General features: G+C 49.5%; 9 protein-coding genes across 9 annotated transcripts; 2 read left to right on the forward strand and 7 right to left on the reverse strand.

Annotated features, from left to right (window-relative positions):
- Window positions 1–529: 529 nt before the first annotated feature.
- FSUBG_10816 (glycogenin-2 beta) lies at window positions 530–3,256 on the reverse strand (the record flags this gene model as incomplete). Its single annotated transcript, XM_036675433.1, has 8 exons — window positions 530–931; window positions 1,007–1,791; window positions 1,834–2,201; window positions 2,242–2,276; window positions 2,330–2,914; window positions 2,976–3,082; window positions 3,135–3,162; window positions 3,218–3,256. 8 exons carry the CDS (start codon window positions 3,254–3,256, stop codon window positions 530–532), a joined length of 2,349 nt encoding a protein of 782 aa, XP_036533700.1.
- Window positions 3,257–5,623: 2,367 nt separating this feature from the next.
- Window positions 5,624–6,988, reverse strand: FSUBG_10817 (cation diffusion facilitator 10; the record flags this gene model as incomplete). The annotated part of the gene is made up of 1 exon (XM_036675434.1): window positions 5,624–6,988. The coding sequence occupies one exon, from the start codon at window positions 6,986–6,988 to the stop codon at window positions 5,624–5,626; it is 1,365 nt and encodes a 454-aa protein (XP_036533701.1).
- A 1,227-nt stretch (window positions 6,989–8,215) lies between these two features.
- FSUBG_10818 (YJu3 serine protease) lies at window positions 8,216–9,171 on the reverse strand (the record flags this gene model as incomplete). The annotated part of the gene is made up of 2 exons (XM_036675435.1): window positions 8,216–9,049; window positions 9,106–9,171. 2 exons carry the CDS (start codon window positions 9,169–9,171, stop codon window positions 8,216–8,218), a joined length of 900 nt encoding a protein of 299 aa, XP_036533702.1.
- Window positions 9,172–10,073: 902 nt separating this feature from the next.
- FSUBG_10819 (ABC transporter ATP-binding protein) lies at window positions 10,074–12,470 on the reverse strand (the record flags this gene model as incomplete). Its single annotated transcript, XM_036675436.1, has 1 exon — window positions 10,074–12,470. One exon carries the CDS (start codon window positions 12,468–12,470, stop codon window positions 10,074–10,076), a length of 2,397 nt encoding a protein of 798 aa, XP_036533703.1.
- Window positions 12,471–13,271: 801 nt separating this feature from the next.
- Window positions 13,272–14,671, reverse strand: FSUBG_10820 (regulator of Ty1 transposition; the record flags this gene model as incomplete). Its single annotated transcript, XM_036675438.1, has 4 exons — window positions 13,272–14,134; window positions 14,184–14,384; window positions 14,433–14,524; window positions 14,574–14,671. 4 exons carry the CDS (start codon window positions 14,669–14,671, stop codon window positions 13,272–13,274), a joined length of 1,254 nt encoding a protein of 417 aa, XP_036533704.1.
- A 681-nt stretch (window positions 14,672–15,352) lies between these two features.
- On the forward strand, window positions 15,353–16,173 carry FSUBG_10821 (clathrin light chain; the record flags this gene model as incomplete). Its single annotated transcript, XM_036675439.1, has 3 exons — window positions 15,353–15,395; window positions 15,448–15,662; window positions 15,715–16,173. 3 exons carry the CDS (start codon window positions 15,353–15,355, stop codon window positions 16,171–16,173), a joined length of 717 nt encoding a protein of 238 aa, XP_036533705.1.
- A 322-nt stretch (window positions 16,174–16,495) lies between these two features.
- Window positions 16,496–16,961, reverse strand: FSUBG_10822 (uncharacterized protein; the record flags this gene model as incomplete). The annotated part of the gene is made up of 4 exons (XM_036675440.1): window positions 16,496–16,554; window positions 16,619–16,679; window positions 16,737–16,821; window positions 16,957–16,961. 4 exons carry the CDS (start codon window positions 16,959–16,961, stop codon window positions 16,496–16,498), a joined length of 210 nt encoding a protein of 69 aa, XP_036533706.1.
- A 920-nt stretch (window positions 16,962–17,881) lies between these two features.
- Window positions 17,882–19,942, forward strand: FSUBG_10823 (pentatricopeptide repeat domain protein; the record flags this gene model as incomplete). The annotated part of the gene is made up of 1 exon (XM_036675441.1): window positions 17,882–19,942. The coding sequence occupies one exon, from the start codon at window positions 17,882–17,884 to the stop codon at window positions 19,940–19,942; it is 2,061 nt and encodes a 686-aa protein (XP_036533707.1).
- Window positions 19,943–20,129: 187 nt separating this feature from the next.
- FSUBG_10824 (syntaxin 16) lies at window positions 20,130–21,307 on the reverse strand (the record flags this gene model as incomplete). Its single annotated transcript, XM_036675442.1, has 3 exons — window positions 20,130–20,593; window positions 20,645–21,192; window positions 21,285–21,307. 3 exons carry the CDS (start codon window positions 21,305–21,307, stop codon window positions 20,130–20,132), a joined length of 1,035 nt encoding a protein of 344 aa, XP_036533708.1.
- Window positions 21,308–21,675: the final 368 nt, after the last annotated feature.

A 21,675-nucleotide genomic window follows, 5' to 3' on the forward strand; every position in this document is an offset into this window, starting at 1 on the left:
ATGAATGAGACCAGTCAAAGCACGCTGATGAATCGGCGCAGAGCATTGGTGAATCGAAAACGCGCAAATACAAACGTAGCAACAAAACACGAATGCAATGAGAAATGCAAGAATGAGAGAGACCGAAGAGTATATGAATGAATCCAAAGACAATTCAGAGGTAATTCCTACTCTTTAACGACACCGTAAAGGCGCTGCCACAGTGTCCATATTTCAACAAAAAATACATCCTCCTTCTCTCTCCTCCTCTGACGTTGACAAGGAATCCTCGAAGCTTATTGACGAGATGGCACAAGGGAACCAAAATAACAATGACAAACAAAGAAAAGCGACCCGCGTCCATGCCACACATACCCAAGTGCCCCTCGTACCTGTATCTATTACTATGCCCGCTCATAGCCATGAAACGGTAACGCATTAATCATTCCTTCTTAATTCTTCCCCATCCTAATTTGTCGTAGTGGGAGACGATAAAACTTTCCGTAGCTTTCCCTTGTTCAATGAACTTAGCTGGTGCCCAGATAATCTGCTATGCATTGAGAGCATCTAGCTCCTCCTCCTTAGGTGGCAGGGGTGTCTCATATTGCGGTATATCTTCATCCTTCTCCCAGGCAGCGCCAGGACCGGTATAGCTCGGCTCGGGAATCGTAGTCGATTGCGAAGTTGAGTTAGGTTCGAGACGGCCACTGCTCATGTCACGCAAGATGCCTGCCGACCTTTCGCCTTTTACCGGCTGTGGGCTGAGCACGCCTGCAGCAGACTGCGCGACATAAGTTGGTGACTTGGCATCACCCGAACCAAAGGGTAATGAACGTGTTGGAATCTCTCGACTCACTCCTCCTTCTCGACCCTCGTCTCCTTCGCCACCGAGCTTCTTTAACAACGCATCCGATTGCTGCTTAGCAAGCTTCTGGAGCTGTGCTAGCGGATCCTGGTGATGTAGCACCAAGTCAGTCACCTCGCACAGGCAGTCTGTCGGTCTCCAACGTCTCCCATGCACACATACCCAGTCAGACTGCGTAGGCACGCCTTCAGCCTCAGGAAGCTTCTTTGCTGCCTCGTCCTCGTGTTGCCCTTCGTCTCCCGCCCAGAACGAGTGCCGATGAATTGGGGCCGGTGTGACCGGCAAACTGGGGCGTTCTGTAGCGCTCGGGAAATCGGTGAGTTTCAGGCCGCGGTTCTTAAGGTTGCTCCGATCGTCTCTCCATGCACCAGTTGATGGGCTCTTCACACGCCCTATCGTAGAAGTCGAACTCTTACCACGTCGATGACCACCATGCAGGCGATCAACGTACCGCTCGATCTCAGGCACCTCATCCCAGGCGTTTGTGCGTGTGTATGACGTCCAAGGGTCTGATGGGGTAATCTGTACTGTAGGAGTAGATGCATTCGACTCGTTCTTCGCCCCAGATCCCGATGCTGTCACCTCAGAAGACTCTGTAAGACCTTCAGTTGCCACTGAAAGCTGTGTTGTAGACCCCGTGATAGGGTCTGAGCCGGACTCTCCAGGTGTAGGCTCTGGATCAGGCGCTGGTGGTTCTGGTTCCCCAATGAATGATCTGGTTGGACGAGGTCGGTTGTGTTCCCACGGAAAGATCTCCGGAGCTGGCTTTGATCGTGGGGCTGGCTTCTCTTTTGGCACTTCATACCACATGTTCTTTGGGGGACTTGGGTATCGTTCAGGCGGGATAAAAGGGGCTGTATCGCGTGACATTTCGTAATGTGTGGAAGGAAAGTTCATAGCCTCAGGTTTCGAATCAGCAGGAGGGGGATGTCTGGCAAAGTCAGTGTCTCATGTTCAATCAAGCACAGAATTTCCAACGATAGGCCTACCTCTGAGCATCCCAATCATGCATTGTGATCGGGGGTGGCTCGTGCTTTGGTTCTTCGTGCTGATGGTGCTGATGTTCAGAAGCGTGTTGTCCGTGATACTGTTCATGGTGATGCCCAAGAGCTGAGACCGGTTGATCACTGGGAGGTGCAGGATGGTGGTCATGATGGACCGAACCAGAATCTGACCCATCGTGATATCCGCTACCGTGGTGCGGTCCTTCATGGTGCCCAGATCCTTCTGAGTGATGTTGTCCTGAGCCTTGCGCCTCCTGAGATGCATGCTGTTCGTGACCTGGAGCTGAATGATGCGTGCCCTCAGCTGAGACGGAGCTGTGGTGGTCGCTGGTACAAGACTGCGCATGGACCGGCTGAGGGTGCCATTCTCCTTTTGTGAAATAGTGGACATACTGGGGAGTTGAAGAGGCATTGGCGGGAGAAGATTCCTATGAAAATGAGTCAGACACACAACATCTATCTGCATAAATGTTGAGCTTACTTGATGTCGGTAGTGCCTATCGTAGACTGCCCACCATCGTCCTGTCATCTCACTGAAGGGGTTGTTGCCAGAAGGTGAGTCTCGACCAGTGAACCATGGCTTGTGAGATCCGATGAAATGCACCATATTAATACTTGATTGGAAGTGTCGATACGCGGGGACGTATTGGTAGTGTGCAGATGGTGTGACGTTGTAAGTGAAGCTCAATCGATGATACCGTTGACCAAAATGCATGTTGATGAGGCCTTGGTCGGCGCCATCAAACGAAATTCCTCTCTCAGCCATGGCAATCATAGCGTAGTAGTCGCCCATATTGGGTTCCAAAACCATGACACCAGTGTTGAACAGATCTGGCCAGCCGATGTCGGGGGCAGCTGCGAAGGGATGGGGCGTGTCGAAAAGCTCGTCAGGAGCTCGATATGCTACCACATCAGCGTCGATGTAGACAATCTTGGAAAACTGTGTGAGTTTCCATAGATTGATCTTGGTAAACGCTGAATGCAGGTCGCCACGGTTCATTAGGTACAGATTGGCCGGGTGGTCATTGCGAATGCGCGGCACAGGAAAGATGTAGTCGTAGACCCTCTGGAGTAATTGCATCAGTATTGGCAGACTCGAGGACGGGCAGACACTCGGGAGGGCTTACCTTGAGCTGCGTAATGGAGTCAGCGGACACGGTATCGAGCGTGACCAATACTGCTAGCTTGCGACTGGCTCCTGCATCGCGAAGAGAGTGAGCGAGAACGAGTGCGCCTAAGGAAGAATTAGTCGAGATCATATAGAGCGACAGAGTCAATTGACGAACCAGGAAGATAGGAATCGCTTAGAAGAAGCTATCCGCAAGTTAGAAAGGCAATGCCGGCAAGATCAGACACGGAGAGGACGAACCGTAGCATAAACATGCCCTCCAGCACCTTGAGCAGCCATGGCGATGTAGGACAGGAGTTGACCAGCTGCTGGACGAGCCTCGGCGCAGATCGTCCAAGTCAGCTACAACAAGTTGAGAATGTCGGTCAGCAACCCATGGATGAAAGTTCCAGAGAAGTCGTAATATTGCGATCGATGTGAAGAGGTGCAGTCGTCGAGTCGAGGGGTCCAAGTCCAAGTCAACAAGAAGGAAGAGAAAGCTCGCTTGGATCTAGCAAGGATGCTGTGCGTTAGTGCAGACAGAATACGCAAGGCAAGGTACTGCAGTGTATCCTTAGTGTACAATACCAAGGTTCTGAAACAATACAAAAGTCTGCAGTAACCTGTATCCCTCTTTTGTCTGAAGCCCAAGATTATGATAGATTTGAGAGACGAGGAGGAAGAGGAGGAGGAGGAGGAGGAGGAGAGAGGGGAAGAGGCAGAAGAGAAGAGGAGAGGCAAGCGAAGTAATAGTCAGGCGTGACGTGAGAATGGCAGCAACAGCACTATTTGGGGAGGTACTCGAGGTAGATCCAATGTGATGATCCGATGATGGCCCCCGGACGGTTTTGGAGGGGGAACCTGCCCTGCTAGTTAATAAACCATGGAAAGTATCCGTACCTTAGCTTAGCTCGCCTGGGGCCAGGGCAGACTCTACCTAGCTCCTGTGGGTCGGTCAGGTCGCCTAACTCCTGGGCTACCTACCTAGTTACCTCCTACCTACCCATCACCTGTGAGGCACTCAGGGCACGGGTGAACCTAGTGAGATTCTTGACCTTACTCTGTATCCGTAGCTTGACCCGAGATGGCCGGCCGTCGTCTACCACGATGTACCTCAGATCATCGACAACAACAAGTAACCGGAAAACAAAAACCTCATTCTTTTCGTTCAAGTAACGCATGAAGTGAGTCCTCGGGGTCTGACCCTTCAGGTACTAAACTCTACTTCAAGCCACAGTGACCCTGAGGAACTTTGCAGTTCTAGAAGCGCCGAGGCCAGACACTCACTCTATTTTCTGCCATTCAAGGGCAACACCAGCACAAACACCAGATAATAGTAACCCAAATGCTGGTAGAATGCCCCCCCCACGTTCGTACAGAAGAAATTGAGGTTTCACAGCCTCCAATTACACAGAACCTGGGACCGTTTTGGTGTTCCCTGCTCTGCGATCCCAAGTCTACTGCCCAGCCTGACGTCTACCTCAGGACGTTGCATCTCCGTATTTCGGGGCGGGTTTCCGCTGGTGGCGGCTCTAGTGAATCGCCACTAATTTCAACGGCTGCACAATGATGGAATTGGATTGCTGTGAGCTAGGTTGGCTTAGCTCTCAGGAAGCTTATGTTCGACCTCATCGCTTCTTGGCCGAGTCCTTTTTAGCTGATGATATCCACAAAGCATAACACCCCAAGGTTTTCTTACAGCTCTACAACGTGTCTGCAACTTCCGTATCATCAAAATTTCAGGGATGAACTCGGAACGGGCTTCTGCATACAGCCCGAATTGGATATCTCGCCCCTTGCAAGTTGCTGCGAGTATGCGACGGACCGTTAAGATACGTGTATCTAAGGTAATCTCAACCATTCCAGACTGGTCCCCTTGAGATATTAAAAGGCTCAACATAAGAATTGTTGATCTGCACGAAAAATCCCGCTCTGTCCGTGCCGCTAGACCCTCTTTCCCGTCCCTTGAGCTATCATAAAGACATTCAAATCTCCCCAGCCCGTGGCAGATGCCAGTCTCTAAGAACAAAGTCGTATAAGTGACGTAGATTCTTGTGGCTAAGGTAAGGTACCTTAGCTTGTCTTGCAGATCAGTCTGTGTGCCACTCGGACACGGCGCACCGAGACAATCTGTAAGATCGGGACAAAGACACGCGAGACGAGGAAAAGCCGTTCATGCCAGTTTGTCTCACTTCACTTCATATCTCAAATCTGACATGTAGAAATTACTAGAGAGAAAAAAGTGCCCCTTTTAGCCCTTGTATACTCCGTACATGTTCCCCCGATCTTAGCGCTTCTGAAATGCCGGCATCTGCGTTAGCTCGCCTCGATCTAGTTTAATCGTGCTATCAGCTTGATTTATATGCATCACACGCTCTCGCCTGCATAGTCCACGTGAGCCATTGTCGTATTATGATGCTTTTGCTTCTACCCCAAAAACCAACTAAGACAGGATTTGCACCATCACTCCCTGCTGTCCGTTGAATCTCGTCATCACGCCTTGAGCTTCGCCTAATAACATATGTCCCTGGCTCCTTGATCGTGTAAATACCCGAGTGCGGCATTGAACTCAGTTGCCTCACTAAACAAACTCTAAACTCCTTTCCAGCCGCTCAGGATGCCTTTCGTAGCCCAGAACTCCCCTGGAAACACATTCCTTAGCTAGACCTACATATCCTTTTTAAATGCATGTTCTGGTTTGTGCGTCGTCTCGTAATCAATGTGGACATATGCTCGCTCAATGTCTGGCAGATCCTCCAGCTTGATCTGCAACGCCTCTGCTATATCATGACTTTCTTGAAGTGTTTGTGTCGGGTCCATGACAATGTCCACTTCGGCGATCAGGCGAGGACCCGAGTGATACACGCGTACGGTATCAATGCCAACAACCGCGTCGTCATGTGTAACGCACACATACGTGATGAGCTGCTGCGTTTCGACAGATGCAGTAACTCCGACGATGAGTAAAAATTCTCCAAAGGCGGTGTGCAGCCAGATGCATGAGATGAGAACAGACAGAATGACAGCGCCCATAGGGTCAATCCACCATTTCAGTTTCGCACCACCACATGAAGTCAAGATACCAAAGCCATTGATAAAAAGATCGTTGCGGTGGTCTTGCCAAAGAATGTTGATCTGACTATACTTATCCTTGAGTGCCCAGCAGTAGAGAAAGAGTACAAACTTGGTGACGAAAGCACAGCAGACAGATATAACAGCAGCAATTTTGAATTCCTTCTCTTGGACCCCCTGAGATAGTTCTTGGCAAGCAAAAGCAATGATAATGAGCGAGACAGCGATCATGAGAAAGCAGAAGACGATGTTGCCTACAGTCTCGAGACGAGCTTTACCAGCAGGAAAACGCCGAGAATCGACATGACGGATGGCTCGAGCCGACAAAATGAGGGTGAGGTTACTAAGAGGGTCGAATACAGAGTCGGCCATGGTGGTAAAGAGAGAAAGAGATTTTGAGGAGATGGCAGCATAGAGCTGAACTCCTGACAAGGCAACATTGGCCGCGAAAGAACCCCAGACGGCAATGCGGAACTTGAGTTGGTCTTCGCCATACTGGTCACGGGCTTCGTCACGATGTTCCTCAGCAGACTTGAGCATGCGATCAATGGCAGCATTTTGACTTTTGTAGAAGCCCTGCAGCTTGCGAGCTTTTGCCTTGGGGCCGATCTTGCTGGGAAAAGATTTACGGTCAGGGATGCTATCGCGCTTCCGTGAAGTGTTGGCCTTGATCTGTTCCAGATCAGACTCGGTCTTGTACCCGCGGGAGAGACCATATGGATCATGATCAAGGCAGCTGGTTTGTCGGCGACCGGTGGCGGTGAGTTGACTCTCGACATCAGTCATGTGAGATCCGTTCCTAGCGATAGTCTCATTCTCGTCAGCCATCGCAGGCTCGAAAGCTGTACTCGAGCCATTGCGGGTGATCGAATTTCGTGAACTGCTGCGGGCATGTTCGAGAGATTGCAGGTGAATAGCCTGTGGATGATGGACGACGTGATCGCTGTTATCAGTTGTCATGATGCACGACTGATAAAGCAGGATAGAACGCGAAAGCTCGGGCGACCAGTCTCTTGATGAATTATATCAGAGAATCAATTAACCAATAGCGATGCTGGTGATAATGTAAGATAGCTGTTCTGATGGGTAAGCAATCAATGCATATGGGAGAGCAAGAAAGAAACTTCAGGCGCCGGTGATTGCCAGAGTCACCTCAACAGTATAAGGTAGGTAGGTAGGTAGGTAGGTGATCAGCTAAGTTAGTGTTACACATGAGATCGAGTGAGCGCCGCGTCCAGTCTTGCACCAATGAATATAATCTGAGTTAATGATATCAGTATGGATATGTAATAGAAGCACAGCGAAAGGATCGATAAGTTGTGACGGAAGTCAACTGTTGAGCCAGTCATCTTCCTACGTGGACTCACTCCAAACGAGTAGGTACTAGGTAGGAACATAAAGGATACGTCTTTCATTGTCTATCTCGTCTGTTGGTGGGTTGCCATTCCAAGGATGCTGATAGGTACCCAAAGGGACGGGAGTGTATCCATTCCACTCTCGACAGCACATGAATCCGTTGGCTGCAGCGATGGAATACCTTATAGGTGACGTTCAGCACCCTGGGCTATCAGAAGGCCAACTGGAGTTAGTGTGAGTCGAGTTCCTCGCGCAAGTGGAAATGGCACAACGGAGCATCGTTTCCGGGTCATTCATTGTGCGAGATTCCAAGGCCGTGGCCAAGTTTTACACAAGACGTTTGAAGGCAGAGGTTGAAATCGAGTGCGGGAGACGTTGAATTATAGTTCAGATACGGCCGAAACGTCTAGGAAACGGCCGGAGCTGGATTCGGGGTTCCGTGGCTTGTAACCTCCAAGAGCATCTGTTTCTCGGGCGTCTACGGATTGGGATACGGAACATGGGTCTGCCTTGACCCGCCCACACATGCATCTCAATGATCTCATATTGAGGAATTGATGCCAAGACTGCAGAAGCTGAAATTATTGATCAATCAGGTCAATCTATTGGCTTTGGTTTGCGAGCTAAAGCCGCATTTACCCTGTCAAGAGATAAGTGGTCGGGCGATGATGCACAGCCAGCGATAAAATATAACGTATAATACTAACATAGTCTCGCTCTCTGTGAAAAGCTAAAATCAATTCCGCAATATCTAGTGATACTGGCCATCTCGAAAACAACAGAGCTTGAAACTAGTAATACTCGCGCATCCACAAATCCTCTACAGCTACTCTATAGCTTAGCCTCGATCGGTTTCTGGTCTTGGCTGCTCCTCTCCAAGATCCAGTCAGTGATATCTTTGGCATATTCCTCCTGGCACAGGTCGACATGTAACGCATGATAACCTCCCACGTACGTCTTGATGGTCTTGTCCTCGATATCTTGCTTCTGTGCGAAATCTATGGCCGCCTGATAGCTGCACGCTTTATCGTGGTCGCCATGGCCAAGCCAAAGCGACCTGACCTCTTTACCCAGCTTCACGGAACCTGACTGAAGAGCTCCTGTGCGATCCAGGAGCGAGGCCAACCCTTCGAGTGTGCCTGTGTCGTGGCACAGGGGATCTTCTTTGAAACCCTTGGCCACCTCTGGCCTTCGTGTCAAGTTGGCAACATCGAGTACGTGTTTGAGCTGAAACTTGGGAAGAATTTTACCAGCTAGTCGCCCTGCAAAGATCTTGAACGAACTTGGGACTTCCTCAGGGGCGAACCCGATGAATGGTGCCTCGAGCAGCCAGCCGCGCACTCGGCTCACGAGTTTGGCATATTGAGGGTCAGCAGCAAGTGTGATGACCTCGCCGCCGCCCATAGAGTGGCCCAGAACAAAGACCGGGACATCCGAAGGCAATTTGCTCTCAATAAAAGCGGCGATATCTGCAATGACGCGTGATGTTGGGCCTGTATTTCCCTTGTCGGAGGGCTGCTTCACGCTTCGGCCCCAACCTCTTTGATCGAAGCCAAATACTTGTATGCCATGCGAGGCTACGATTCGATATACGTCATTGTACCAATCGACATGATCGCTGAAGCCATGGACATGCACCAAATTTGCTTTGACGGGACCTTCGGGCTGTCGACGCATCAGCCTCTGCTTACTTATTAAGGCTGATCACCACTGATACTCACAGTCCAGGTCTTGGTATGCAGGCTGGCATCTGCCACCTCGAAAGTTCCCTCGGTCTCGGTCGACATTGCGCTTAAGGGAGATGGATGCTTGACGACTCCAACAAGGGCAGAATATTAGTGAGCAGCAAGGAACTTGGTCGTTGTAGGTTTCGACTTGGATGTCAAACCATTATTTTTTGTATTAGCAAAATTTATTAAGAGATCAGTCAGGACCTTATTGAAATGGTCCTGCGTTGGGCCAGACTGGGTCACATGTGACAAGCCTGTTACCGAGAGCTTAACCTGGGGTTGGTCTCATTGGTCTCTATTCCCTAACCTCAACCTACGCGGCTTGGTTGGTGCGACAAGGACATTCTGGCTTCGTTTTGACTACCTAGGTAGTACCTTAGTAGGTACTTTAGCTGCTCAACTGTGGAAATTGCCTGTATTTTAAACACTGTCTTTTTATAACGCGGGCTTCGGTTTGGTGATTCGAATTCGCAACAGTTCTATGATGTCTCCATCAATCTACGCGAGTTCAGACAGGTTCTTCCGTTCTTGTTCTGAACAGGTAGTAGACATAACTTTGGCTTCAAAGATATGAGTGTAATGATTGGCATCTAGATAATTAAACTGAGACAACACACGTCAGCTAGAATAGATGCAACCTCTTGTTCTCGTACGCCACACAAGATTGATAAAAACGAGATTCTTTTTCTATACACGGCTGTCCATACCCCCTACCACCCGTATTTTCCATTTTGGGGATTGATAACCAAACCGGACCGACGCCAATGAAAACAAGATACATGTCGAGTGGAGTTCTCTCTGTAGCTGTCGATAGGACAATTGCCTGTCATAGAGACTCAGACATAGATATCGGGATATATAATGTACATGATTCGTCTAATCTTTCGCCTTACTGTGTGTCTCCTGGCCATATTACATCTTCTGGGGAAGCTTGGCTGCTCTATGCCATCTGACTGAATTCAAGGACGCTTCTCCTCATTCTTTGAGTCCCTCTTCTCTTCCTCGTGCTCAAGACTATCTTCTTCATCGTCCCTTTCAAGACCATCCTCGAGCTCCTCGGCCTCTGTTATATGTGCCCGGGAAGCAGTCGAGCCACCATCCTTGGAAACCTCACCGCCACTCATCTGCCATTCCATGAGCTTGCTAAATGCGCTGTCCTTATCAGAGGCCAGCTGCTTGTAGCTGCCGATCTCTGCGACTTTACCCTCGCTGTTGAGAACGATGATTTGGTCAGATCTTTTGATAGTAGAGAGACGATGGGCGATAGAGATAGTGGTGTTGCGGCCACGTAGGAGGCCAGCCAACGCCTCATTGACAAGAGTCTCGGACTCAGCATCTAGCGCTGATGTAGCCTCGTCGAGAATTAGAATATCAGGATCTTTGAGAAGAGCTCGTGCAATGGCGATTCGTTGCTTTTGACCTCCAGAGAGCTGAGAGCCTCGAGCACCAACCTGGGTTTCTAAACCGTCAGGTAGATCGCTGATGAAGTTGCAGTTGGCTCGTCGAGCAGCAGAAATGATATCGAAACGGCTGGCCTGAGGCTTTCCATAGGCAATGTTCTCGGCGATAGTTCCCGAGAAGAGAACAGGTTCTTGAGAAACCATACCGATCCTCCTTCGCAGAGACTTGACGTTCATTCCAGAAATATCCTGGCCATTGATGGTGATAGTTCCTGACGTAGGATTGTAGAATCTTAGTAGTAAAGATGCTACTGTTGACTTGCCACCTCCTGACGGGCCAACAACACAGACGTTGCTGCCTGAAGGAATTTCGAAGTCCAGTCCGTTAAAGATTTTGACAGCAGGTCGAGTAGGATAAGCGAAGCTGACATCTGTGAACTTGATGGGGCCCTGTGCTGATTTGACTCGAACACCGACTGTTTGTGGAATTCCTGGTTTGCGATCCTGAAGCTCGAAGAGTCGGCTCGCGGCACCAACTCCTTTCATGAGCTCTGAGTAGAAACCTGACAAACCAAACAAGCTTGAACCTGCGAAAGCTGTGTACATCATGAATGAGGTGAGATCTCCAAGTGACATGGCCCCGCTGCGTACGAAGCCACCTCCAACGATGAGCATCGCGAGAATGGTCATGTTACCAGCCCAACCGGTCGAAGCAAAGAAGGTGGCAGCAATAAGCGATTCCTTCTTGCCGAGAGCAAAAATCTTCCGGATTTGATTGTTGTAGCGACCGATTTCCTGCACTTCACCAACAAACGCTTGACTGGTCTTGACGTTACCAAGTCGTTCCTCGGCGATCTTGGTAAGAGTACCCAAGTTCTTCTGAATCGACCTGCTGACATTTCGAATAGCGCGACCGTAGATGAAGGCTCCGACTGCGATGGGAGGGAACATAAGCAGCAAAAGACCAGTCAATTTGGGGCTTGTCCAGACCATGATAGCAAAACCCGCACCTCCACTGAAGAGGGCGCGAAGGCCATCACTGAGATTCTGTGTCACAGACTTGCCAACAATAACTGTATCGGAACTGAGCCGTGAAATGAGATCTCCCACTCGGTTTGCATCGAAAAATTCAGCATCCTGGACATAAGTTCGTCTATAAAGCTGGGAGCGAAGTCTGGCGACAACGCGCTCGCCGACAATTCGGAGAAGGACGACTCGACCAAAGTTGGCCATAGCTCCAATAGTCAAGACAGTACCCAAACCAAAGAAGAACTGGTTCATGGTCAAGCCAAAAAGACGGATATCTTCAGATTCGCCCTTGGTAGCAAGATCCAATATTCGACCAACAGAAAAGGGAATCAACATGGTGACACTAGAAGAGATTACTAGAAAGACAAAAGCGATACCGAGCCAGCGAATTTCGGGGCGAGCAATTTTGATCAGTCGCACAATTTCATCCGAACCAGCTTTACCAGCCTGCTTTCCCTCCTTGGAAAGCTTAGCAGCCAGGTTGACCTGCGCCGCCCGAGCAGCCTTTTCACTTTTGGTAAACTCTTGCTTGTGCTCATCTTGGGCGATGGCTCGATTGGCTTCAAGTTCGACAGGTTTCTTGGCGCCTTCTTCGACCTTGGTCTGTATTTCCTGCGATAGACGAGGTGCTGTCGAGAACTGTCGCAAGGCGTGCGAAACGAGACCAAACTGGGAGGGTCTACTGTGCGCGACGGAAAGCTGATGACGAGGTAGAGAATTATCTGCCGAAGACCGGAATGTAGCGATTGAGAACGGAGGTAGAACGGCTTGACGGGTGCTGGATGCGTGGAGAAGCCTCGACTGGAGAAATAGAGCTTCGGACTTGTAGAACGAAGCTCCTAATTGACATCGCGATGTAGCCAGAGACACTTGCGAGGGCTCGGCGAGGCGTGGGAGCAGCACACGGCGTGCTACTCCCGAGACCATTGTGACGGTAGGGTACCTTAGGGATTGATCAGACGCCCACTCAGCGTAGCATATTCAGGAGCGGCACTATTATCGCTGGGGGAAAAGCAGAGGGCTCGAGCCGTGAGGGAGCAATAGTGAAGTAGCTGACAGAGGCGTTGACATTTACGAAAAGAATCAAAGTTGTCGAGGTTGTGATGCCGTCATCGTCGTAGCGGCATTTCTCAGCTTCCGAGTTGCGACAGCCCAGGCGAGTCAATGGATCCGTCCGTTGCTCACAAAAAATTTGGGTGGGACCCTTGCGTTAAGATGGTGTGTCTGTTGTTGTCACTGTGTGTAGGTAACATCCCTGGTCGGATCTACGCGACTACGGCTTCAATTGCTCCGAACTGAACCGAATGCTCTCGGATCCAACATGAGCGCCTTGACGAATTCAACATGTGTCTGGAAAGGTTGCATAATCACACAGGCCGAAAGAGAAGCACTTTAGTTATCTAGGTAGGTTCGTTATAGCAATTCTTAAATGGCCAACAAATATTTGTTGCATAATGGTTAGTAGATTGGACGCTGGTTCCAAATACCACGCGACATGCGACCAGTATCGCTACCGATTCCCGCACTACCTACTATCTACAACAAGACGAAATAATTCACCAAACTTAATAATAATACACTAGACTAGTATTGTGTGTGCCGAATGTTCCCAGCAATCTATTAGTCCAACCCGAACTGTTTAGCTGTTTGCAAGAACACAACATATTAGGCAAACCCCAAACTGACAAGCCAAATAACCCCCCAACTTGTTGATAACATATGATCCGATTACGATTGAGGTTGCCCCTTCAGCATTTCAGCAACGTCAGCATCGATGCCATCATCTCCACCTAGATCAGGAAATTCTTCCGTGTCGACACGGCGGCGCTTATTCGACCCATTGGTTGAGATTGGCAATGACTGATACGAGGGTGCTTCTGCTTCTTCTTCGTCTTCTTCTTCTTTGTCTTGAGAAGCAGTAGCAGTAGCAATAGCAGTAGCAGCGGCAGTATCAGGAACAGGGCCAGGAGACATAGAAGGGGCCGCAACAGGCCCTCCCTCTGGTGTCAATGCCTCAGGGGTGGGTGCTTCGAATGGTTCAAATGCCGGTGGAGTCAATGCCTCAATCTCTGGTCTGTCTGGCTCTGGAGGCGTAACTGAAGAGTCCCCTTGTCCGGGAGAACCATTGCTGTCCGCCGGGCCCAGTGCTCTCATGATGCCAACCTCGACTTGGTGCTTCTTGTCTTCGATTTCAGCCTTTCGGGATGTAAGCTGAGCCGCAGCAGACCTCTCGTCCACCAATGCAGCACGGTTGGCGTTGAGGAGTGATTCCAGACCGGAAACAAGGCCTTCTCTTGCTTTTACACACTCAGCAACCGCACTCTCGGCATTGGCTAACGTTTTGAGGAGACCATTCAACCGAGCTGCATAAACTGGAGCAGAGGGAACAGGTGTAGATGGGTCAGTTTGCTTCTCATACTCTTGGTCTGCTGATGTGATCGTGGCCTTGAGAGGAGTGGTCAACTTATTTACTTTCTGGTGAGCAGTGACCAGAGGTGCAAATTCAGTTGGAACAGAAGTGGCAGTGCTAGTACTACCGAATGGAGAGCCGCCAAATCCGGGCTTGGACATACCCCGGGCCTTGTCGAGATCTAAATGAATGGTCAGTCACCAGCTTTTTGAACCAATTCAGGGACTCACCTCCAATGCGGGCATCGATTGCGGATTGAATTGGCGCCTCAAAGATCGAGCGATCTCTCCAAACGTCTATAACGCGTTTCAATTTCGCCTGCAGCTCTGCTGGTGCCCCTTTATAAGCGACGGAAACAGCCTCAGCAATCACAGGTGCGTAGGCGATAATGAAGTCATCTTTGTGTCGGATTTTAGACTGTTGGGCTACCTCTGAATCTCTGGTTAGTAAAGCTCACCACAGCTGACAGACAAACGTACCATTGGCTAGATAAATCAAACTCAATCGTTTTGTGCTGGAAGAGTCTTTGAGGCGCTGCATCCACAGCTGTACCGTCCTCTCAGCATGGCGCCTGGAATTGTCAGCCATATATGTTGAGATGCATGAAGGAGAAACCGTACCTATGGAACATGATCCATTGTGCAGCTGTGGCGATGCTATCATGGCTTTCATTGAGTGACGAGAGTCGCGCCAACACAGAGTCATCGTTGTAAGCCATCTTTGTAGCAACGGTGCCTTCGTTAAGAGAAACAAACAATAAAAAGCAAATTTCAAGAGCGAATGCAAGCGCAGGATTATAGACCAGATGTCGCGACAATTATTTAGAAGCTGGTTTGTAGCTGTTACCGTAGTATCACTGTGGAAACGACGTCTACTACAGCTACTTGCAGGAATAATGTTCGTAGTCTCTGCTAACTTGTTTCCGCACAAATAACACAAACTCGAATCCTGTTACGATCCGGTTCGCCTGTAGATAAAGCTGCGAAAACGAGAACGATACGTAACTCAAATGTGTGATGGACTGAAATGTTTTCTTTGGTAAAACAAGGAGAGTTTATAGACCAAGCTAGGTTGACCACAAGAATCATCCGATAAAGTGGAAATAGCTTCTAAGTGCATATTTGCATGGCCTTAGTGCATGAACTTGACCCACTCCATCAAGCTCATGCTGTTGTGTGTCCCTCACCGCCCGGCAGAATCCACCTCATCAGCTACCTAGGATAGCCTACTACTTGGTAGTAACTGAATAGGAGGACCATACATAGTAACAGCGTACACTGATAATCCTCGCATCTGAACGTCGCCTTTTCATATTTCCACCACCTTCATCCCATAGAATTTACGCAGATTCCGATATTCACACACTCAGTATTGATCTTTAATTATCCGCGCTTCCAAAATGGCCGACCGTTTCCCTTCACTCGAGGACTTCGATTCCGGGGGTAAGTGCATCAACACAAGAAATGCGCGGATCCAACACTGATGCATTTCTAGCGCAAACCGATATCAAGGACCCTACTGCTGAGCCCTCAACCGATGATTTCCTCGCTCGCGAGAAGGCCCTTCTGGGAGATGATGCAGACCAGTTCGCGACCAACGATGACGCTGCTGCCTTCGCTAGTAACGATGATGACCTTCTTGGCGGCGCTGGTAACAACGAGCAGTCCACTTTCGAATCTCAGTTTCCTGACCTGACTAACCCTGACGCTGTGGGTTGTTTGCCTCGCCACTTTGAATTGAGGAGCTGACATCAACAAATAGGGTACTGGTGTCTCCGGTGGAACCGCTATCACAGGAGGACCTTCTGTGAGCTACAACTCCGGGTATCAGGCTTTCGCCGAGGAAGAGGAAGAGCCCGAGGTCGTCAAGGAGTGGCGGGAGCGCCGTGACAACCAGATTGCCAAGCGCGCCGAACAATTCGCTGCGCAGCGAGAAGAGACCATCAAGGAGGCACAGCAGAACATTGATGACTTCTACGAGAACTACAACAACAAGAAGGAGAAGGGCATCGCGCAGACACGAAAGGAAGCCGAAGAGTTCTTGGCAAGCCGAGAGGACACCGTCTCTGGTGGCACCAGCTGGGATCGAATCGCCAAGTTGGTGGATGTCAGTGGTAAAGGCGCCAAGGGAGGTGCCTCTGGATCTGGCAAGGAGCGATTCCGAGAGCTGCTAGTCAGCCTACGAAAGGACGAAAAGGCGCCTGGCGCCACAGGCTATTAGAACAAGTCTGATTGGATTTTTACTCAACTATCCGTGGATGGAGAGTCGCAGGTCTGCTGCAGTGCGCGCTAGACGCTGGTTTTTGAGGCATGCAGCTTTCTTGAGTTTTTCATGTATTCTAGAGTTTTGGGAGTCCGGGTTTAATGGCAATGACGTGTGAATAGAGGACGCGATTTGATAAAAGGTATCGGTGTCCAAAATGCACATGAACGACTATAACAATCTCGCATTGGGCTCATCTCCGTCTATTGACTCAATCTACTGATCACGTTGACCTTCCATCGTGACCAAGTTGTATCACCCACCATGCGATTCCCACTGCTTAGTTTCCAAAGTAAGAGTTGTAGCCAAGGACCTTGCGACCAGCACCGTAGAAAGAAGCTATGACTGTCAGCATACAAGCCCAAATTGACCTCCATCCGACCGAAAACCGCGATTTACTTACCACCGAGGGTACCCCAGAGAAGGATGAGGTAGGGGGTCATGAGGACACGGCTGCGAGGGTTCTGTCATGTCGGTCAGCTGGATAGTAGAGACAGGCTGAACAATCGATTTGGTCGTACAATCTTCCAAAGACGGGTGTGGTTCTTGTAAGCGTTCTGGTAGAATCGCTGGTTCTGGGGAACAGGGTTCTTGGCGTTGACGAGACTGGATGGGCGTCAGTGATGGGTTCTCGTATGATGTTATATCTTGCAGTGTCCGGAGCTCGGGATGAGAGCCATTGGCGTGGGGGGAAGTGGCCAAGGCTATCGCGAGAATCGTTCGCGAATCGATTGTACGTACGGCATTTTGAATTCGGTCAATGAGAGTTCTGGGAAACTTCGAAGGTTTGTTTCGTGTGGGGTGGTTGAGTTGGTGAACGGAGGATGTCGAAGTTCGGGTAAAGAAATGAGGCCATAACTTGATTGGGAGCCGGGTAAGAGTATGACTCAGCAGCGCTCTTGACGTTTCCGTTGGTGGGTACCTACTACCTACCTAAGGTACCTAAGGTAGGTAGGTACTAGGTAGGTAGGCATGTGTCAGTGCACCACTGGCACTCTACCTTGTAAAGTGCTCCCAAGTTTATGATACGGAGCCCCCCAAAAAGATTCGGAGCTAATAAGGTATGATGAAGGACTTTTGAAGATTTCAAAGTCTCAGTCTTGAGACAGTCTCGATGATTTTGCTATTATCTTCTCGGCTACGACCAATGCAATGATACGAGACCAGCTAATGCTGGCGATTTTACCGAGCCATGCATCGAATCCCTATACAATCTCGACTCCGCCAATCCGCATATACTCGATACGTCAGGACACTCACACAACACAGATCTCTATATAATACAGAGTTGGCGCCAGTATCTACGAGAATACAAGAAAAGGATGCTAGGCTGATTTCTGGCCAAGAAGCTGGGGGTGGGAAGAGACAGCATAGTCTTCAACAAGAGACTGCACAATGGCCGCAAAAATCCGAATTACCTTTCCCGCTGGGCATTCGCCTGCATGGAAGCAAAAAGCATACTCCCTCGGGCCAGAAGTCTGATTTGGATGCCATATATTCTTGGGAGTGTCGCATTCTAATAAGCCGTCAGGATCGCGGAGACCAAGGAATATGGGAGACGTTTCTGGAGCTTCAGGACAGAGCTCAATCGCATCTCTTAACCAAAACTGGAGCTTTGTTTCTGCGTGATAACATCTTGGAGGCAGCGTTGACGAATTCTGACCGGATGGAAGAGCTTTTCAAGGTCGCAGGACAACTGCTAGAAACTCACGACTTCAGTTGGCCTGAACTATACCTGAAAGTGGTTCATTTCTATTTAGCACATGCTGATTACGAAACTGCATTGGGCTGGCATTTCAAGCTCATGCCCATGTTCCGTCCTGAGTTGGATAGCTTCGGTGCTCTGCTGGCAAGTTGTGCCATCGACTTCACTCCCAAGCTTCAGATTACTCTGACCAAGATATACGTTTTCAGTCCATACCGTGAGTTGTACGACTATGTTGTGCCGGCTCTCTTTGAAAGTGGCCAGTCACATGCCGCGCGTGTCTGGAGAAAAAAGTTCAATCTTTTCAACGACCATCCCAAGTCGCCTAAGTCCATGCCTTTCTTGGATTTCCTTTCCCGCTACTTTTCCGCAATCCAGCTCACGAAGGAAGAGCTGGCGGTACTCAATGGAGACACCAGCGTTGGTGATGGCTTTAGCACCTCTGTACAAAATGATACCCAGTTGGCAACGACCAGTAGTATTTTCAGCGACAGGTTTACAGCACGATGGTTCGCCAGCTCTTGGACTTCTCCAGAGTTTGCGATCAACCTGATGCATAAGATCGGCCTCCGCACAATTGGCTATCATTCGTTGCAATCCATTGCGTTGAGAGAAGATGACGCCCACGGAGTTGCCGATCGCCTGACACAACTTCGAAAGTTAGGGATCGAAGTAAGATCTGGAGCCTATTGCGATGCAATCATCTCTTTCGCTGAACGAGGTGAGGACGACTTGCTCAGAACCCTTCTACACTGCGATATACACCCAGAAGAGTTTGGGAATCCGGAGACACGGTCAACGCTACTTGCATCTTCCGCTCAACGGCAAGATTGGGGATTAGAGCGATTACTCCAAGAAGTTGAAGGTGTGGCAGCTACTCCAGGACCAAGTAAGGACAGCATCATCTACAAGGATCTCAATAAGCACCTGAGTATGGCTCTGTCCATGAAGCGTCTTGCAAAAGTCAGGAATGTTGTTGATAAGATGGAAAGCCTGGATGTAACCATGGAGCGTGAGAACTCGGAAGCACTTCTCAACCATATCTTTGAAGATGTATGCTACCATCCAAAGCTCAACAGGCCACACGTGCTTGACCGAGCTCTTCACCTCTCGTTGAGAGTGGCGGGACACGGGGTTGCCGTTCCTGTTCGATACTGGCAAATATTGCTCTATAATCTTGGACGTTTGGGACGTTTTAATGATCTAGAAGGCCTAAGTCATAAGATATGTGAACTTTACAGGCCAGAGCCAGGGGGACTGATACCCGTGCATCGGCAGGACCAGCCCCCGAACCCTAATACCAAAGCCGAAGAGTTGGACAAGGAGTCAGAGACTTGGTCTGAATACTACTCCTTCGCCGATGGTAAGAAGAAAAGAAGCCATTTTAAGGAGGAGTTCTGGAGAGCCGAAATAGGCCCATGCCAGAATGAAGCAAATCCAAAACAGAAACATCACAAACGTTCCAAGAATCGAAACGACCCCAACTACAAACTTCGCATACCAGCAGATCTGCCATTCACGAACAGGCAACACCCCATACAGAAGATTTTCGATATCAATCTGCAGCGCTCCATCATTCGATGGGGCTTTGATCAGACCTTGGCGCAGCAGCCGATTCCACCTTCTCTTGTAAACGTCAAGCCAGTGGGAATCGCCGACTTCGACCTGGCTTGTGGTGTTCGATTGTTGGCTGTGCTGAGAGACAAGGGTGTCTACGTTGATACCCAAATAGTGCGAAGTACAGTGATAAATCGTCTCGCAGTGGCTCAATTGCCCATGAGACCCAGGGCTAGGGCGAGAGACGATAGAGAGCTCTCTCCAGCGAACATGAAGCAACTAGTGGAAGGGGCCTGGGGCTCTCAGATTCTCCCCAGTGAAGCGCAATTGGCGTCGGAGATCGAGAAGCAAAAACCTAAGTTATGGAAGAGCTATCCTAGGCTTTTCGAAAAAAGTTATGATAACCATGATCGCGTTTCTTCTAAATCACACGCTTCGGCGACCAAACAGAAAGGCTGGTTCTAAATAGAATAATAAATATTACGAAAAATGAACAGAGAACCGTGACTGCAAACACATCAATGACATATCCCATTACTTGCTTTACATTGTATTGCTACATGTGTTTAATAATTGCTGCCTCTCTATGCCCGCGCCGGGATTTTTTAAGGGAGACAGCGGGTATCCCTGAGATTGCCATGAAAAAACGCCTCTACCCATGCTTCTTGGGTTTGATCACCAACAGAATGATCATGCCAAAGATTATAAGAATGAGGAGGAGAATAATCTTGCGTTTGGTCGTCCTCCGCTGATAGCCAGAAGCTACAACAAGCTCCTTGTCAGCGGCTTTAACATCAGTGTTCATGCGCTCAACATTGTAATCGATACGATCTAGCATTGTGCCCTGATCGATGACCATGTTCTGAAGATCTCGAAAGAGGTCAGACAGTTCGATAATGCCTTGAGCAATATCCTCAATCTCTCGTTCGCGTTGAGCAATCGCAGCATCATTAGAATGGAGCACTCTTTGCTGCTGGGTTGCTTGGAGTGTCGATTGGGAAAAAGATCGATCTGCGTCAGATTCTTGAAGAGATGGGTCGAGATAGGAACCTGGCTGTGGTGTACTAGATCTCTCGCCAGGACTCAACCCGCCAAAGCCACCCATACCACGAAGCTCTGGGAGTACAAGTTAGAAGGTACCGGGAAGAAACGGAGGGGGTTACCAACTTTTTAGATATGCACTCTGTTTCTTTCTGAAGCTGGCGCTTGCATCTTGAACTCGAGCAGCCAGCGAGATTTGTATGTTCTTAGCCATGGTCTCCTCTGCCCTCGTAATGGTACCTGCGTGCTGTGATTCCCGCACCATTTGTTCGATTCTTTGAATGCAGCGATGGCAGTCATGAAAACCCTTGGTGATCTCTTGTGTAAGCTTCTCTATTTGCGCTTCCTCGGCCCTTTTAGCGTCTTCATCGTTGAAACCAGGTAGCACATGCTTTTGGTGTAGCTTCTCCAAGCTCTGGCCCTTTGTCGCGATATTGGCAAGCAAGTCTGTGATCTCATCCGAAACATCAGCCCATCGAGGGGGCAATAAATCCATCTCAATCACGGCATCGCCATCGTCTTCAAACGCGCCGGCCGATAGAAGGCCGCGACGATCGTCGTTCGCATAGCTGCTGGTATAGCTGTCGGCAAGGGGACCAGAAGCAAGGGCGCCCGGTCCATAAGGTCTTCGCTGTGTAGGGTGATGCGCGTAAGACTGCCGGTAGGAGATGTATCTTTATTTGCAAACTGCATCAGCGTATAGGCTCGTTATGTGGAGGTGAAGCCGACAGCCATAGGCAATGACAGGTAACAATGGGCGGCTTACAGGTTCGTGCGGTCTCGCCACATGGCGGACGCAAAATAGGGACTGAAAACTATCACAGGCGCGGTAATAGAAAGAGAGCTGAACTGGATTTAATCGCGAGTGCGAACGTCATAGGACGAGAGGTGAGGAAGGTATTGTCGTCATGAGTGAGAAGATCGCGAATACAGTCGAGATGCGGGTAGGCTGATAGCTGGCTTCGGCTGGAGGCATTACGACACTGGACCACTTCCGTTGGCTAAAATGACAGGGGGAAGTGTCCCCTTCTAGGTACCTAGGCCGCCGCTCTGTTTAGGCACCTCTAGGTAAGGTTCACATCACTCAGGCATGTACCTCCAGTTGCATCAGAAGTGAGAAGATGTACAGACACCTCGCCTCCGGTAAGGTAAAGAAG

Source organism: Fusarium subglutinans, assembly GCF_013396075.1.
Source record: "Fusarium subglutinans strain NRRL 66333 chromosome Unknown NRRL66333_c0000192, whole genome shotgun sequence".
In the NCBI taxonomy this organism is placed as follows: Eukaryota; Fungi; Ascomycota; class Sordariomycetes; order Hypocreales; family Nectriaceae; genus Fusarium; species Fusarium subglutinans.